Source organism: Poeciliopsis prolifica, unplaced genomic scaffold (assembly GCF_027474105.1).
Source record: "Poeciliopsis prolifica strain line A6 unplaced genomic scaffold, Auburn_PproV2 SCAFFOLD003, whole genome shotgun sequence".
Classification (NCBI taxonomy): Eukaryota; Metazoa; Chordata; class Actinopteri; order Cyprinodontiformes; family Poeciliidae; genus Poeciliopsis; species Poeciliopsis prolifica.
The window spans coordinates 5,952,586-5,969,609 of record NW_026562378.1 but is presented as its reverse complement, the minus strand read 5'-3'; the positions used below and the strand labels follow the sequence as shown (position 1 = coordinate 5,969,609).

Sequence of the window (17,024 nt, the reverse complement as noted above, 5' to 3'; positions counted from 1 at the left end):
AATGGCCATTTTATTTTTAAGCCATATCGACCAGCCCTACCATCTATCCTTTTTCATTCCAACACTAAGATACTGAGAAGTTTGTGACTATAATAAGACAAAATGTGGAAAGGATCAAGGAGGAGGAAGGCATTTGCAAAGCACCATGTGCTGGACACTTTGAAGTCCTCTTCTTGTTCCCCTTCTACATTTTCTTTTTCCCATGGCTCGCTTTGACATCTTTGGGACACAGAGAACTGCTTCCGCCAACGGTACAACAAAAAAAACAAACAAAAAAAAGGGGGCAGGGTCAGAGGGCGGGGGAAGGCGAGGCGTTTGATGTTTGATGACTGAATACAGCCCTCGATTTCACCCTCTCCCGGCTCCCAACAACAGACAGTGGGAATGAGGGGAGCAGAGGAACGGAGGCACAGAGCAGAAATAGAAATGAGCCTATTGGGGGAGCGAACCCCCGCCAGCTGGAAGAATAGCCCTTTCTCTCTATGTTTCTTGGGCTCTTTCTTTTGGCCGTGCTCACACTGGGAACCATCTTGGCTGGACATCGTCTTTTCATCCTGTAGGTTGATGATTGCTTGCCTAGCGCCACAAAGACTTCTCTCTCGTTCCAATTTCACAAATCGCTAACTTGGTATAGAACAGCTCAGTTATAGGCAAAGAAACTTGTGCAACTTTCACACATAACTAGTCAGATGCACCTGAATGTTATGGCTAACTGACCTCCTTGGCATGTGCTCAACTGTTTGCAGCATCCTATCGACAATCAAATTCTTCAACATCTCTTTGTTAAAACAGATTCACACCCAGAAGTTGCAGGACATCATCCCCCGAGGATTAGAGCTCCACAGGGCAGTTGCTAGCAATGAAGCCAAACATCAGTCAGCGGCCTGTATGCCATTATCCTGTTCCGCCATTATTAGACCAAGGAGCTAATTACCAGAGGATACTCTGAAAGAAAGCTCTGGAGCATCATGATCCACATTGTAGAGGACAACACTCTTGGAGTCTTGAACAAACCAGGAACTACCATCATCACTTGGATATCTCATTTGATTTCAGGTTTTGGTGACCCAGTTCGATTGAAGACCAAAGTTTTTACATTTTCAGCTGGTGCCCCTTTTCACACTGAATTGAGTCAAACGATCCAACTGTCTATTCTATTTTATCTTTGGTAAAAGCTATTTATCCCACTAGCGCTGGACTCTTGCATTTGCTTTGGTTGTATTTTCCCATAATTCCTTGCATTAATGTGTACTTCCTGCTTTTTTTTTTTTAGTGGTCTCCAGTCCGCTTCCATCCACATGTGCATTCATATGCATTCAAACGAACCGAGACTTAGGTCTTTAGGTGAACCAGTTTGATTGTGCATTCACACCTCCCCAAACAAACCAGATATAGTTGGCAAACAAACTAGAGTTCAGTTAAAGTGGACCAAAGAGGGCTGGTGTGAATGCATACCCTAAAGTATGAGGTTTTTGCGGTTCTAAGAAGTTTAGTTGGAAGTGAAGAGTAAGTAAGAACTTGGATGGACACTTTTGATTTGAACAGAAACAATTTTTTTCTGTTCTCCTGTTTTCAAAGAAGAGCAGAGAGAGTCTCAGGACAAGGGAGTGAAATGGAGGGGGTGGGAATGAATGTGGGGAAGATACTCACAGCTTGTTGAGCTTGTCCAATCCAGTGAAGGCCCCGTTGGTGTCCTCTATTGTGCCAGAGATGTCGTTATGGTCCAACTCCCTGCAGAGAGAAGGAGAGAAGAGAGGGAGGGTTAAGAAGGACCAAAAGGAAATGGACAGGGATGGGGGTCTGTCTACAGGGAAGAGTTTCCCAGCCCTGAAAGCTATGGGTTGCCTGCTCACCCACACTCCAACCCTCCTACCCCCACATCTGCACCTGGCCTGAAGAGCCCCTCTGCTGCTCTGCTCTGCCAACAGAGCAAATTCTTTCCTTCAAAAGGGATGGAGAAGTACGTGTTGGGACGCAAGACCCCGATGCAAGAGAGCGTATGTTTAATTCATGATGGCATGGAGGGGACTGGCGAGAGCACAAAGCCTCGGAGTAATGGTGGCAGGTAGGGTACGTCCAAGACTCTTAATGGCGGTAAGGGGCCAAGCTTGGCCATGGTCAAGCAGATAGACAATAGAATCAATAGAGAAGAGGGCCTTCTTTTACAGCACATTGGGAGCTTGTAAATGCATCTGTGAGGTGCAACAAACTCTCAGATGAAGTCATCGCTTAGGAGAAGCCACGACTTGCCCCTTCCACATGAAGATCAAACACATCAAACTCGAAGAACTCCTCTGAATCGACAAAGGCCTTCCTCCGACTTGAGAAACCCCTTTGAAGCTAATGGTCAGCTGCACCTCCTTCTCCCTTCACTATCTAAGCATCTTTTATTCATTCCTCTCCCCCCTCTGTTTCTTTTCAGCCTCCACTGGCTGCTGCCTTTGGTATGGGGCTCAACTAGGCCTGCCAATTTCCAACACTTTCTGGCTGGCTGGATCTGAATCGCCACCCCTGGCTTTGCCTTGTTAAAGCAAAGCCAAGGGTGGGTGGGTGAGCTGCCGTGGAGCTGAGGGACCGGTGGAAAAAGGGGGTGGGCCCCAATGAGCCAGCGACCCCCGTGGCCGAATTAGAGGGCAGGCTGGCTTGTTTAGAGCTTTCACACCCCGATGTGGGCTCCAGCCCCATGCCAGCACAATCAGCAGCACATACCCAATTAAAGCTCCCCCAGCTCTTTTTCAGAGCCCTGCCTATGCCTGTCCTCCCCTGCACTGATTAGATTAGGCCTGCCTCAAGAGACAAAGAGGGCAGAGCTTTGGACAAGGACAAGAGAGTCTTCAAAAACTTCCAGCAAAACTAAAAATGGAATGAAAAAGTATTCATACCTTTGGTATTTTCTCCCACTTTCTCATGTTACAAGTGCAAACTTGTATTTCATTGGGAGGTTTTTGAGTAACATCTCTTTTTGCCGCATCAGCTCGTTCGGGGTATGTTTTCACAAGCTTTGCACAGCTAAGTACTTTTTGCCCATTCATCTTTACAAAATAGCTATAATCATCAATTCACATGTTTGCAAAGAACTGTATTTAGGGGTATTACATTTTTTAAAAAGGGACTAAATGCAAATTTCATACATGTAAGCTTTTTCTTACACTTCTGGATAGTAGGTTAATAAGAGAGGTCTGACACTTAAGTGGCTTTTTAAACCCTCTAACTTTGGCTATTAGTAAATTTGACCAAATTACTAAGTATTGAGTAACTTCAAAAATGTATAGGCAGTAAATATATGCCTTTGCATTTTCTTACACATCTTATATATGTTTTGAATGTTTATGTGAAGTAAGTTTTTTCAAAGTAAGTTTTTTTACAAAGTACAAGGAGTTTCATTTTTAATATCTATTTGAAATTTTAATGTACTATGAAAAAATGCAATCATTTACTTTTATAGAAACATTTGACTATATATAAAAACTGGTTATTTTGCTTTGAACAGTCAAGTAAGCAAATCAGATGCAAAAATGAGTCAGTGTTGTAAAGGCTGCTGACCTCTGCCTGTCCTACAATGTAACACTCATAAAATATATCAAGATTTGTGGCTATAATGTGGAAAAGTATATGGGGTAGGAATACTTTGGCAAAGCACATCAAGTGTTTTTCATGAGATAACACGCAGGGATAATAGCACAAGCAGAAGATAAAAAAAACAAAAAACAGACATAAATTAAAATATGGGTGATTAAAAACCAGAAATAAAAACATGGGAGAAGAGCCTAGAACTCATCAAAACTGTTCGTCTCTTCCCTCTGTGACCAGTAAACAAGCCCCCAGTGTGTCACAGAGAGAGACACAGAGAGAGAGACCAGTGTTTGGCAGATCAGGCTGCTATGAGAGAGCTCGTCTATGGAGATTTGGCTCTGCTTTTTGTGTTATGTGCGTGTTGTTGTTTTTCTAGCTTGGAAAGCAGCAGAGCCAAGTAAACTGTAGTTAACCAAGACCCAAAAGGCTTTGAAGGATTTATCCATCGACTTTTTCTCTTTGCTTCTCTCCCTTTATTTTATTTTGGCACCTGGTGCAAAAGGTGAAAGAAAAAGTATTTATCCTCAAGTTCTAGACGCATGGAGGCATATCAACAAAGCAACGCTTTCAAGTCCAAGCTTGTCCAGACACCAAACTGGAGAAAAAGAGGAAAAGAAAGGCTGGAAAAAGCAACAAATGGCAGCAGAAAATAAAAGAAAACAGCCTGAATATACATGAATGCTAATCAGACCCTCTAAGTCACATATGTCAAAGTCAAAGCCCGCGGGCCGGATCTGGCCCGTGAATTAATTACCTTTGGCCCTCTGGATGACATTTAATTACTATTAGAACCGGCACTCAGGCCACAGTGGCCCGGCATTTTGCACGCAACAACACTACATTTCCCACAATGCAACGGTAGCCCGGGGAGTCACTGCAGCACAAGCAGCTTCATCAGCAATCAGAGCAGAGATCAACTTTCAGGTACCCCCTCCTCAAAAATGGCTAAACTTAGACGCTGAGTACAGAGGGTTTCAGGCCAGGTGGGAGGCAGAGTTTATGTCCATGGAGGTAAAAGGCAATCTCCGTCAACAATCTCCCCTTCAGTTCAACCTTATATGTGGAAACACATTGTTGTCATTATAAAATAACTTGCAATTAAGTATTGGCAAAGATCAATGCGATGTTCACAGATGACGGAGCGTTGTTGTTGTTAGCAGCTGCTGAAAGTAACTAAAATAGTTACTTTTAATGTAACTTAGTTACTTTCCAAATCAAGTCATCAGTCATCTAAGTTACTTTTTTAAGGAGTGATCAGTAATCTGATTAAAGTTACTTTTTCAAAGTAACTATGCCATCACTACCTGTGTGTTTTCTGTGTGGAGAAAGTTTGGCTGTAGTGAAAGAATATAATCTTAGAAGGCACTATCAAGAAACATATTTAGTTTTTCAAAACAATTACATTTTTTGCTGTTTGCCTGTTGAAAAATGGTTTCATTTGAAATTACTGATAGATCCATAACAAAATAGCGCTTTATTCATTTAATTATTAAATAGTATACAGGCCTTGGTTCAATAGGCTATGTGCAATCATTTCAATATGTTTCAATAAATGGTGAACCAGTCCGGCCCTCGGCTTGTAGCACATTTGGTGTTTTGGCCCTCGATGTATTTGACTTTGACATCCCTGCTCTAGGATGTCCCAGCGTTGTTTTGTGAGTATTGTGGTCGATTTTGTGGCACTTTTTGGAAATATGGCAGTTTTTTAAACTCTATTTTTGTCATAACATCATCTTCCAAAAAAGTTAAAATTGCAGCACGTAACCTTCTGAAAAAGAAGTGCAAACAATATTTACAATACCAATAAAATCAAGCGCTGAGGAGGATTCAAAGTGCAAAAGAACTTCATATTGGTCATCCAAGGTAACATAAAGTGTATAGACAGTATAAGAAAATTCTACACAATGTCTCTAAATGGATTTAGCAAAACTAAAACTAAAAAAATAAATAAAAAACAATGTTACAGTTTAGCATCACACATGCCTCATCTTGCAGGTTCGGCTTTCAAAAAAACGCAATGAAACAGAAAGTTAAAGAGAAAGAGGGCTAAGGGGATTGGTCAAAATTAGGCCCAGTTGCAGTGGTTGGTCAGAAAACGTTAAGGTGATTGGTCAGATTTTCAGAAAGGTTGTGCAGACTGTCGGACATTGCAAGTCTGCACAAAATTAGCGAATCGTGAGTGAATTGGAACTGATATTTGCGATCACAACTTCCTGGAGCGACTGACTAATAGGACTCTTTGTAAAGGGATTACTCGGGCATGAATATCAAATATCACACAGGCAACACCGATATTTAACAGCTCAGCTTTCACTGCTCTAAAGTGGAACGTCTAACCTTATCTCTTCATCAGGGGCAAGAAATAGAGGGAGCAAGGGACGGGGGCTTATTTGGGGTTTGGTAATAACGGGTGGTGCACTTACAGGACTCGTAGAGCCTTGAGGCCCCTGAAGGCCCCCTCATTAATGTGGCTGATGGAGTTGTGGCCCAGCCGCAGTGAGTGTAGATCCCCCAGCACGGCCAGACTCCCCTCGTCCAGACGGGTCAAGTTGTTGTACGACAGATTCCTGGACAGAAGAAGACACAGACAGAAAAAGATGGGACAGACACAGACAGACAAGGGGAAGAAAGAAAAAAGTTTGCTGTGAGGTCTGGAAGGAGATGACAGGTTAACAGAATACAAACACAGCTTGCAACATTATTAGACTTAAATTTCATAGCTGATTTGAAAGCGCTTCGCAAGCATGCCTTTTTGTAACAAGCTGTTAGCAGAATGGATTCAGCAGACATCGAAGCAAAGCTGAGATCCAAATCATTAAGCAGGGAGGAAACCGTCCTGGTTGGGACGTTATATGTCTACAATCTACATTTACACACCAACAAGACAATGTGGTAAACCCCAGAAAATAAAACTCAATCCTAAAAATGGAACAGTTAACGTGATGTTTGTTTACTCGGAAGCCTGCAGAAAGCACACACGCACTTCCATGAGATAAGAACGTCGAATGAATCAAAGTTGTTTTTGTTGTTTCAGGAAAAACTGGATCTGATTTCTGTGCATTTCAGAAACAGACGGACCATTGAGCCGTTTTCTGGCTGACACAGTTTTCGTCTGAGAACATGAACTCATAAAAAAAAAAAAAAAACTGAGTTGGAGATTCTTTATTAGGATATTCAAACTGATTCATAAGTCCTTTTAATGAAAGTATTCTTAACCATACTTGATCTCTAGTTGTTTTTCTGGAATTTTTATGGCAATCTGGATATATATGTACAGAAAAACACAAAAGTCCCACTTAGGACTTTTGTTTAAAAAAAAGTAAATAAAAAACATTTGCACCATTTTTCAAAATGGCAATTATTTCAACAATATTAAATCTCTTAACAATTGTTACCTAACTGGAAATTATTGTGCTCGCTTGAATTTTACATTCAATCAATTGATTCTTTTTTTTTTTTTTCATTTTGTCTATTGGTAAACGTTGCATCTTAATTATCATGAATCCTCCAGCAGGAACTTTCCAACAGTCCCTCAAAGACATTATTGTGCATTTTATTGCCCTCTCTGTGGCCCTCTGTGTGCCGCTTTCTGTGGCCAGCCCTCAAGTCTGCTTGACCAGCCATGTGTGCAGAGATTCCCCCCACTGATGACCAGCTCAGCCAGGCGCAGTGGGAATGCAATAACAGCCTCCTCATAAAGACGAGTCACTCGCGTCTATCAGCTGCGAGGCTCGTCGCAGCTCTATAGATAATAAAACTCGTGCGAGCTGGGGCAGGGAGTGCAGAGCACCGGGAGCAATCTGCCATTCATAAGATGTGCACACAGAAAGCTGCCCCGAGATACACAGTGCAAACTCGAATGCATGCCGTCCACCACTTTATCCTCTCGGACCGCTCGGCGTAAACAAGCCGCGGCGCCACGAACGACTGAGGCTACCTCACGGTTCGCGACGCCCCGAGCCAAGCGAAGCACTTTAGAGCGGCGTTACGACACTCGTGTCAACAGCGCAGGGGAAAGAAAACGGCAAAGAGTGAGAGAGACAGAGAGAGAGAGAAAGAGAGAGAGAGAGAGAGAGAGACCTTCGGATAATAACTCGGGAGACAAAGGCTGAAGAGGCAATCCTCAAGCATAATTACCACAACACAAACAACAGGAGATTACACGGCCCTTTGCCGAAACCTCAAGCCTCGGAGACGAGCACAAAAACTCTTGTTGAAGGGCTTGTGTCCCGTTGAGCCCGGCTCTAATTATGGGATAAACAGGCTTATCCTGAGAACGGCGTGGCATATAGAGTGTTAAAGGAAAATGTTATCTAACCCTGGGCGAAGGCCTTGACGAGAATTGGGTTACTCACAACAACAAAAAAACACACTAAAGCACAACTCGATCTGTCCTCCAGGTATCCTTTTTTTTTTTTGGGGGGGGGGGGAGTGAAGGGAGGATTGTCTTTTTCAAAAGGTTCAGGCTCGTTAACCTGCGAGGACTTACAGTTCCCTCAGCCTCTGGCAGAACTTCCAGCCGTCGGGGTTGATGCGGGCTATCGAGTTGTTGCTGAGGAAAAGCTGCGTCAGAGAGCTCAGGCCGTACAGGGAGCCGCTGTTCACCTCTGTCAGGTTGTTATACTCCAGGTGCCTGCAGGAAGTACATTTTAGGAGAAAACCAAAACAACAGCAGTAAGCATTTCCTCTCCAACAGGTTTGAGCATACCTTGTCTCAAATTTAAAACGAGGAAAGCAAATTTGTTTAACTTACAGGATTTTCATTTTGGACAGGTTCCAGAAGGCTCCATCAGTCAGTTTGCTGATGCTGTTCCTCTGCAGTTTCAGCACCTCCAGACTGGACAGACCCTGGAAGGTCAGACCCTCAATCTGAAGGATCCGGTTCCTGTTCAGCTCCCTGCAAGGTGGACACACAGTAAATAAGAGAGATAACGTGGAGATAGGTGATTAATTATTGATTTTTGACAATTTAAATTTTTTGGAAAAATTTGGATTTTCTTTTTTTTCTTCCAATGAACTCCTTGTGTTTTTGTATTTCAGAGTCAAAAAAAGGACAGCCATTGTGTTTGACATGCCTGTTTTACAACTTCTATTTACTAGGTCATCGAATTCAAGTCAACTGTACATCAGAGTATTAGGGCCAGGCAACAAAATGGTTCTTTATTACGAGATTAAAGCTGTAATATTAGTAAAACAAAGTAGTAATTTTATGGGAACTCCTACACAAAAAAACCCAAAAGTTCAACTGAGGGATGTTGAGCATCTTGTGAGCATCACAAGTTGGTATGAGTAAAACTCATACTAACTTATTAACATACTAAAAGTATTAATAAATTAAGTATTAATAGAAATACTTAATCTTTTGACACACCAGCATCAAATTATCATCAAAACTTTGACACGATTGTCTGAATAAATGTCTATTTTGAAGAAAGAATCTCAAAGAATGGGCTGGTCATGTCAGATTTTGATAGCAAGAATATTTTTCATTAAAATTACGTATTTTTCTCCTAATTTTGAGATGTTTTTTATGGTAAAATTGTGTCTTTATTCTGCTAATTTTTAAAAATTTTATTCTTGTAATTAAACAAATATTTCCGTAGCCTGGCCATAATACTTTGTCGTGTAACTCACAGAAGGATATTTTCTGTCATTGCAAATTTTGTTTTTTAGCAAAAACAGCACAAAGAAATCAAAAAATCAGATTTGGTGTATAAACAAAAAAAATCATCAGATTTTATTTCTACGCCATATCGCTCAGCCCAATAATAACCTTATTTTTCTTGTTTTTTATCAAGAAAATGTGCTGTCTTTATTCTGAACAGACATAACACAACCAATTTGAACCACTGAATCCATCAAGAAACAAGACTTACTTTTGAACTTAGGTGTAATAAATAAAGTTAACAAAAAAAAAAACAGCATTAGATGTAGAAACTACATGTAGTCTCCTCTTGTACGCAACATTAAACTGTGCAGTTGCCGTGTTTGACGGCTTTAAAAGCCCCCAGGGCTTCCGGAGACAAACATCCATACAGGTTCTTTTATGTCTCGCATGCATCACCGCTAGCATCTGGAGATACAGTGTCACCCGGACCACCTGTGCAACAAAAGGCACCTGAGGAACCCCGGGGTGGGACTCCCATTACACGAGTGGCTCCAGTCTCTGGAGTGAAGGCGTTGAGCAATGAAATGGGGTCGTTACGCTGGAGGGAAGTCGGACGAAGATAATGGACCACGGCGCTGAGATTGAGCTAACCACTTTGGGGTTATGGAGGAAGGCAGTAAATCACTAATAATACAACTCTGGTGTTTACCTTGTCAGGCCTTATCCACCCCTAGAGGTATAGCTCACACTAACAGCGTTCTAAATGTTAAACACACAGCGTTCAATCAACAGACACCAGGAAGCCACTCCTCGACCCAAACTCTTAAATCCTCTCGGTTCTCTTAAGTCACCGAAGGATACACAAGGGAAGCCCTATTCGTTTCCCAGCCTGACTGTAGAGGTGAACTGGTCACGCAGATTTAGACCCAAACACTTTTCAACGCACAAATTGTGATTAAAAAAAGAGAGAAAGAGCGAGAGAGAGAGAGAGAGAGAGAGAGAGCAGGATACTCACAGCTGGGTGAGTCTCGGGAGCTGGAAGGCTCGGATCGGGATCTGGCTGATGCGGTTTCGGCTCAGTCTCAGAACTTGCAATGTTGAACCCAGGTGATCCAGCGCTCCGAGTTGCAGCGTGCTGATCTTGTTGTTGCTCAGGTATCTGAAAAAAGAACAAAGATTTACAACAAGCCATGGCGGCAAGCAGTCTGCAGCATACCGATGAACACACACAAAAACAAACAGAACCGTCGTACTTACAGGTCTCTGATCTGAAGGCCGGCGGGAAAGCCGTCCCCTCGCAGGTCGGTAATATCGTTATTGCTCAGGTCCAGCGTTTCCACGGAAACCAGCTCTGTGGTTCGGCTGCCATCGATAGTGCGGATCTTGTTATGATGTCTGAAAATGAAAAAAAGATAAAACCTTTAGCATCGGCTATGTTATGAAGACGACTTTTCTCAACCTACCGCGTACAAATCAATCAAGGCACTCCAATCCGCTTCGAGTTCCATAAGCCCGCTTAGCAAGAGCAGGTTACACAGAACCAAGTGGCCACAAACCGAGTCCTCTAAGAGCTTCCAAGCAGAAACCGGCCTTGTTTAAACAACTCCAAGGACACAGAAGAGGCGGTCACTGAGCGTGTGATGAAATGTACTGATGGCAGCATGTCTCTGGACGCTGGGAAGTATGAGGGCAGGGTCTGGACTTTTACAGTTGACCCCAAGAAATGTTAGATGGCAACTGAGAAGACAGGAAAACTAAAGCGAAGAACCACGGTGGAGATTAGCGACACGGAAACGTTCCGCCTTGCTTGCCATATGTTTGGTCACACCGCATGTGTCTAACGGAGACGTGATTCAGCCACGTTTGGGGCTCTAGTAAGGAGCTCTGGGGGTCCTGTCTCAACAACTCAAATGTGAAAATAAAAGAAAAAAAAACTATTATGAGTAGAATTTGAAGCCAATATCCCAAGAAAAATGTACGAACTTTGTCCAGCCAAGCTTTTTGCATCTATCTTCAGTTACTGAAGATAGATGCAAAAAGCTAGCTAGCTAGCAAAGGTACATCAGCAGTGAATGAACTCTGGCTTAAGTTACTTGCTCAGTCTTGTAGCATGAGAGTTCTGTTGCAAGCTGAGTTATTCAAAATGGAGCGTTTTTGTTAGTTTGCGATTTTGATTTAAAAAACTCCCAACTGACTGTTCTCCCTGTCTGAGACCACTGATTAATATTTTTGAAACAGCAATTTTCTGTTTACAGAGACTTCAGGATCCATTTTATGTTCTCTTTTGGTTGTAGTTAGATTTCTACATCCATTTAACATATTGTCTTTGGCTGTTTTGCTTCGGTCTATTTAAAAAGTCTTCTGTTTGCAAGTGTTACATATTCTTTAACAATTACAGTGGCATTATCATCATATTAGTCAGAAATTGTCTCAAGATAACAATATTATTGTTTATTGCTATAATTTCGGTGACAATGTATCGTCAGGCAAGACTTGTTATTGTGACAGGCCTAGAAGAGTTGCAAATAGACTGCATTGAATAACCAATTCCCATAATCTTTAGAGATATAAGTAATTACATAGTAATGAATATATCTTCTTGCAAACTTCATAACGATAATGGCTGGTGTGTGTAAGTTTGTGTGTGTCAAAATGCAACAGAGAGCAGGTGCTCCCAAAGGAAAACTCATAAAAACAAAGCTAGTCCCTACTTCCTCTCTGGCTCTCTACCAGCAGATGAACACACGCCAACAGCCACACACACTTTCTGCTGTGTGTATGTGTGTGTGCCACATCATAGTAGCCCACCTGAATAAACAGTGGCAGAAATGGTTAAGGATGAGCACCCATGTACACACACACACACACACACACAGGGGACAGCGCTATAGACAGTGGCTACAGTGAGCCAATGCCGCAAAAAAAGAGGGGAAGGACTGGAGAAGAAGAAAAAGAGGGAGTGGGAGAAGGGGAGGAAGCACTGAGGGGTGAAGTGGGGTCAACAGCTGGTGACCTCTTGCTGGGAAAAACACATCGGTCTCAAACTCTCATCTCTCTCTCTTTCTCTCTCTTCACATTAAGCATATTCATTCCCAAAGCCGGGTTCCCAGCTGCGTGTTAGAGACAGATAGCGTTTGAAGTCCACGTTGCTACAATGGTAGCGTTTATTTAAAAAAAACGGTTCTCATACAGCCGATGAAGTCTGCGATACAGAGGAAGCCCGGTTAAATCTTGTTCTCCTTTGATGTCCAAGGCTCCCATTCGCCCCAATTTCGCTTAATTCCAAATCTCATTATTACCCTCTGACCGCCTGATTAGCATTGGGCCAGCTCATTTTGATACTCCTTTTGATGTGCGGAGAGAGCGTTACACTAGCAGGGCTGCCCTCCCACTCTCCAGCCACACCTTTGAGGTCCGCCGGTTGGTCAGTATCGTTCGGTTTGATGTCAGCGCTCTGGACAAAAGGAGAATTATTTGAAAATCAGATCATCCGTTTGATTTTTTATCTCAAGCTGTTCTAAAGAGCCTCTTTGAAGCTGACTGTGGACAAAGAGAAAGTTTGTGCTGCGCCGCTGTCACTTTGACACTGTGTTTTTAAAACTTTTTGTTGCTTTTCTCCCCCCACTCTCTGTGCCACCCTGCTGTGGCATTCTGGGAGTCTGCGGGACCTTCAATAGGCCTGCCAAATGCATTGTGGGAACTGTGAGAGCCTGGCATCTGGTGTGTAGATGGCTCTGCGTTAGTTCCTCGGTCAAATCGAGCTAGCTTGTTTATTTTTTGGATCTGTGCCTGGGCAAGGTGCAGGGTTGTTTACTAGCTTCTAGGTACCAGGGCTCTAAAAAGGTCCGGTCTGGAAAGTAGAAAAAAATTTCACATCGTTCCAAATGTTCACTCTGGAGTTGAGGTGGGTAATATTTATAAGTGATATATTACTATATTGCTAATGAGAAAAACTACTTCTTACTTCGTTTTTATGTCTCCATTTTAGAGAGACAATCTGACTCCACACTTTTTGGTAACCAAACCCACCAGGCTTTCTGTCAAAGCTGCCAAATCAGGACACAGAAATGAAAAAGGTATTTACATCGTGTTCCAAATTATTATGCAAGTGATATTTTCTCAAATTTTCTTAAATGGTCAATGCAAATGATGGTCAGTATAATTTTCAAGTCATAAACTATTACAGTATAGTTCATAGTTCAAGCTCCCTATGAGAATGGTATGTTTTTCAAAAATAAAAAACTCAAAATGAACTATTCCAAATTATTATGCACAGCAGATTTTCTAAACATTTTATGGATTATAAACAACTGCAAACGGTCATTCTTTGAATGTGCAGCATTAAGTGGCCACATGCACTAAAATCAAAAGCTATTTCAATCAAAAACATGTTAACAGACCGAGTTACATGTTAACATAGGATCCCTTCTTTGACCCCTGCACAATTCTTGCATCCATTGAACTTGTGAGTTTGTGGATAGTTTCTGCTTGAATTTCTTTGCAGGATGTCAGAAAACCTTCCTAGCTGCTGTTTTGATATGAACTCCTGCTTGAGGAAACTCCAAAGGTTCTCAACAGAGTTGAGGTCAGAGGAGGATGGTGGCCACACCATGAGTTTCTCCCCTTCTATGCCCATAGTAGCCAATGACACAGTGGCATTCCTTGAAGCATGAGATGATGCATTGTCCTGCAAAAAGATGATTTTGCTACTGAAGGTACGGCTCTTCTTTTTGAACCATGAAAGAAAGTGATCAGTCATAAAGTCCATATACTTTGCTGAGGTCATTTTCACACCTTCAGGGACTCTGAAGGGGCCGACCAGCTCTCTCTCCTAATGATTTCAGTTCAAAAAAATTACCCCACCACCTTCTTGCTGAAGTCGCAGCCATTGGGATGTGTTGACCATTCACCACTAATCCACTACTGCGTCCATCTGGACCATCCAGGGTTACACAGCAGTCATCAGTAAACAAGTCTGTTGGAAAATTAATCTTCATGTACAGCTGGGCCCACTGCCACAGTTTCTGCTTGTGAGCTCTGGTTCGGGTTGGCCCAATAGACGGTTCATGCACCGTAAGCCTCTGGAGGATCCTCCACCTTCAGGTTCCAGAGGCACCAGCAGCTTCAAGTAACTGTTTGCTGCTTTATAAGGGCCTTTTAACAGCTGCTCTCTTAATCCAATGAATTTGTCTAACAGAAACCTTCTTCATTATGCTTTTATCTGTACAAACCCATCTTTGTTCTGAATTAGCCACAAATCTCTTCACAGTACAATAACGCTTCAGTTGTCATTAAATATCTCATGTTTCAAACCTTGTCATACGACACTACACTATCTGATGATGTTGGTCAGCAGAGATCCTTTCTCTTTCCCATAATAATGAGAACATCCTTCTTAAGTAGATTTCCTTTAATTGAGCTCACCAGACAAACTAATCAACCAGCTCTCTGAAATTAATTACAGGCATTCAAAGAGCCCTGACACACAATACCATCTATAAATTTAATAGCACAACAAAAATTTTAATCTGTATGACACTTACATCCAATTTGCATAATAATTTGGAACCCCGGTGTATATAAAATTTTAAGACTAGGAATGTAATTTTTACATGAATTAAGTGCTATGGATGATTATGATACTACCAAGGGTTTGGAGATTGGAGGAATGTTTATTTGTTTTTAAAAAAAGAAAGAGATCATTATTGTTCTCAATAGAGAAATGTTATTAATAGAGTATAAGTCATCTCGAAAAGATGACTAATAGACATTTCCTGTCATCAAAACTTGGAAGAACAAAAGTGAAACAGCTAATTTTCACTTCCTGGAACAGTAAGACAGAGTCTCCCGTAAACATTCAGACTATCAAACATTGGACACCTGAGAGGCCGTCGGACCATCGGACGTTAGCAACTGCATATGTGCCGCTCTCTGGCTTTTTGGAGAGTATGCTGTTGCATGAATTTGTCTGAAGGTGGGATGTTTTGTTCGTTTTGTCACGAGTGTCAGCCACCGTCTCACTCAGACTTGCAGTCAGACGACATTCCAGACAACCTCTGGCCAGCGGCAAAAAAAAATAATAAATGACACCGGCACACAAACGCTCTCTCTCTCCGTCTCCCTCCTTCCAGGTGGCTTGATCGGTGCAGAGCTGGGTCTGTTTTCAGAAACAAACTGCTGACCCTGGTTTCACTTCATTCCTCCACCTCTCTGCACTCTCCTCCGGTCCACCTCACCGCTTCCCCTAATCTCTCCTCTTTGGACATGTAATGATGTCACCCTTGATCTGACACCATTCAAATCCCACATCCCCCTCGCTGCCTCCACGTTTCCTCCTGCCTCCCTCCTCCCCCTCGCTCGCTGTTGCCCGTTTTACTGTAAGCCGTGTGACTGACAGCTGCAGCTGCAGCTGCGCTGCGCGTCGGCGGGCCCTCGCTTCAGCTGCGTAGCTTTGTAAAAATCTGACCCTCCCTCCAGCCTCCACTCCCATCAGGACAGCAGCTCTTCCTCCCCAGCAACAGGCTTCGAGTCAGGCCAAAAAAAGACAGACCCCGGCCCTTTTGGATGAGCTTCCACTTTCCACACTTTGCGGGGGAAGTAAAAGGTGAACTTGCTCCGGTCTGTTTTGGATCAGAAGTAAAAGGATCGACAGAAAACTGAAGAAAACAAACAAACAAGAAAGAGAGACACCATTTTAGAAGGTTATTACAGTTGCCCGTCGCCTAATCTAACTCAAACTCCCCCCTTCTTCCTTCTTCTAAACCAACTGCAGCTCACAGAAATATTCTGACCACATCGGTGCATCATGATGAATTCTGAGAAGCAGGCAGATGACACACAAGGGAGAGGCGAGTGTGTGACTCCTACAAAAGCTCGGCGTGGAAAAACGATACGCCGATGACCAAACATGACACGGAGCAGCAGCTGTGCGCTTTACTAGCGAGAGGGCAGCCGGCGCGCTGCAAACCTGTGAACGAAGCTAACGGCTAGCAGCAAAATGAGCTTGAGCGAGATTTCTGCTGAGATAGTAGTGAAAATGTTTTTGTTGTCGCTACTGCTGAAAGAAGACAGCTGATGTGTGGCATTCTAAAAAAATGTGTTAGAGGCTAGCATAGTTAGCATTAATAGCTTCCTTAGCCACACCTTAACTCTATAGTTATCGTAATGGATGCCTGAATTTCCAAATCCTCAAATAGATGAAACAACTTTACGCTTATACTTTATCTTTGTAGTATATAGCATTTATGAACAATGTTTTTTTCATACTTTGTCATGTTGTGACAGCATAGTATGAGACAGATGATCTGTAAAAAAATAAATCAAGCTTTTTTCCTTCTTAAGAAAGGACAGAGAATTCAAAGCTCTGTCAGAAACCACTAATCAGAGCCATGAAGACAGTCTTAGCACTGTCAGTCATAGCTCTCTGATATGCTACTGCTAGTCCTCCACAATGTAGCCTGACATGGCTGCTAGTTAGCATGTTCACATTGAGCCAGCGTGTACACAAGTGTGATTATATGTCTCATACCATACTATAACAAATTGGCCATTTAAACAAATATGGGAGAAATCCTTTTTTTTCTTTTTTTTTTTTTAAATAAAAGTTAAGCCTTTCTGTTATGTGCTTAAAAATGACTGTTTCCCTATATCTACGCTTCATTTGAGTGAAACAATCAAATGAAGCGTTTTTCTTCACTCAGTTAAAGCATTTCATCAAAGAAGATTAACGTTTATGCAACCTAGTAGAGCTCAAATAAGATGAATTCATGTGAAGATGTGATCTCAAGATGCCCAATAGGCGGTCAACAGTCAGATCCAGTCATGCATTGAATTAGCCCATATT

General features: G+C 42.3%; 1 protein-coding gene across 1 annotated transcript in view; it reads right to left on the bottom strand.

The window, feature by feature from the left end:
* lrig1 (leucine-rich repeats and immunoglobulin-like domains 1) overlaps nt 1-17,024 on the bottom strand; it is a 45,234-nt gene that overhangs the window by 10,566 nt on the left and 17,644 nt on the right. Inside the window, exons 4-9 of the mRNA XM_055024770.1 lie at nt 10,439-10,576; nt 10,197-10,340; nt 8,327-8,470; nt 8,063-8,206; nt 5,997-6,140; nt 1,651-1,731 (exon numbers count right to left, since the gene is read on the bottom strand). Of these exons, the coding sequence (XP_054880745.1) occupies nt 1,651-1,731; nt 5,997-6,140; nt 8,063-8,206; nt 8,327-8,470; nt 10,197-10,340; nt 10,439-10,576 (795 nt within the window). The remainder of the gene's footprint in view (nt 1-1,650; nt 1,732-5,996; nt 6,141-8,062; nt 8,207-8,326; nt 8,471-10,196; nt 10,341-10,438; nt 10,577-17,024) is intronic.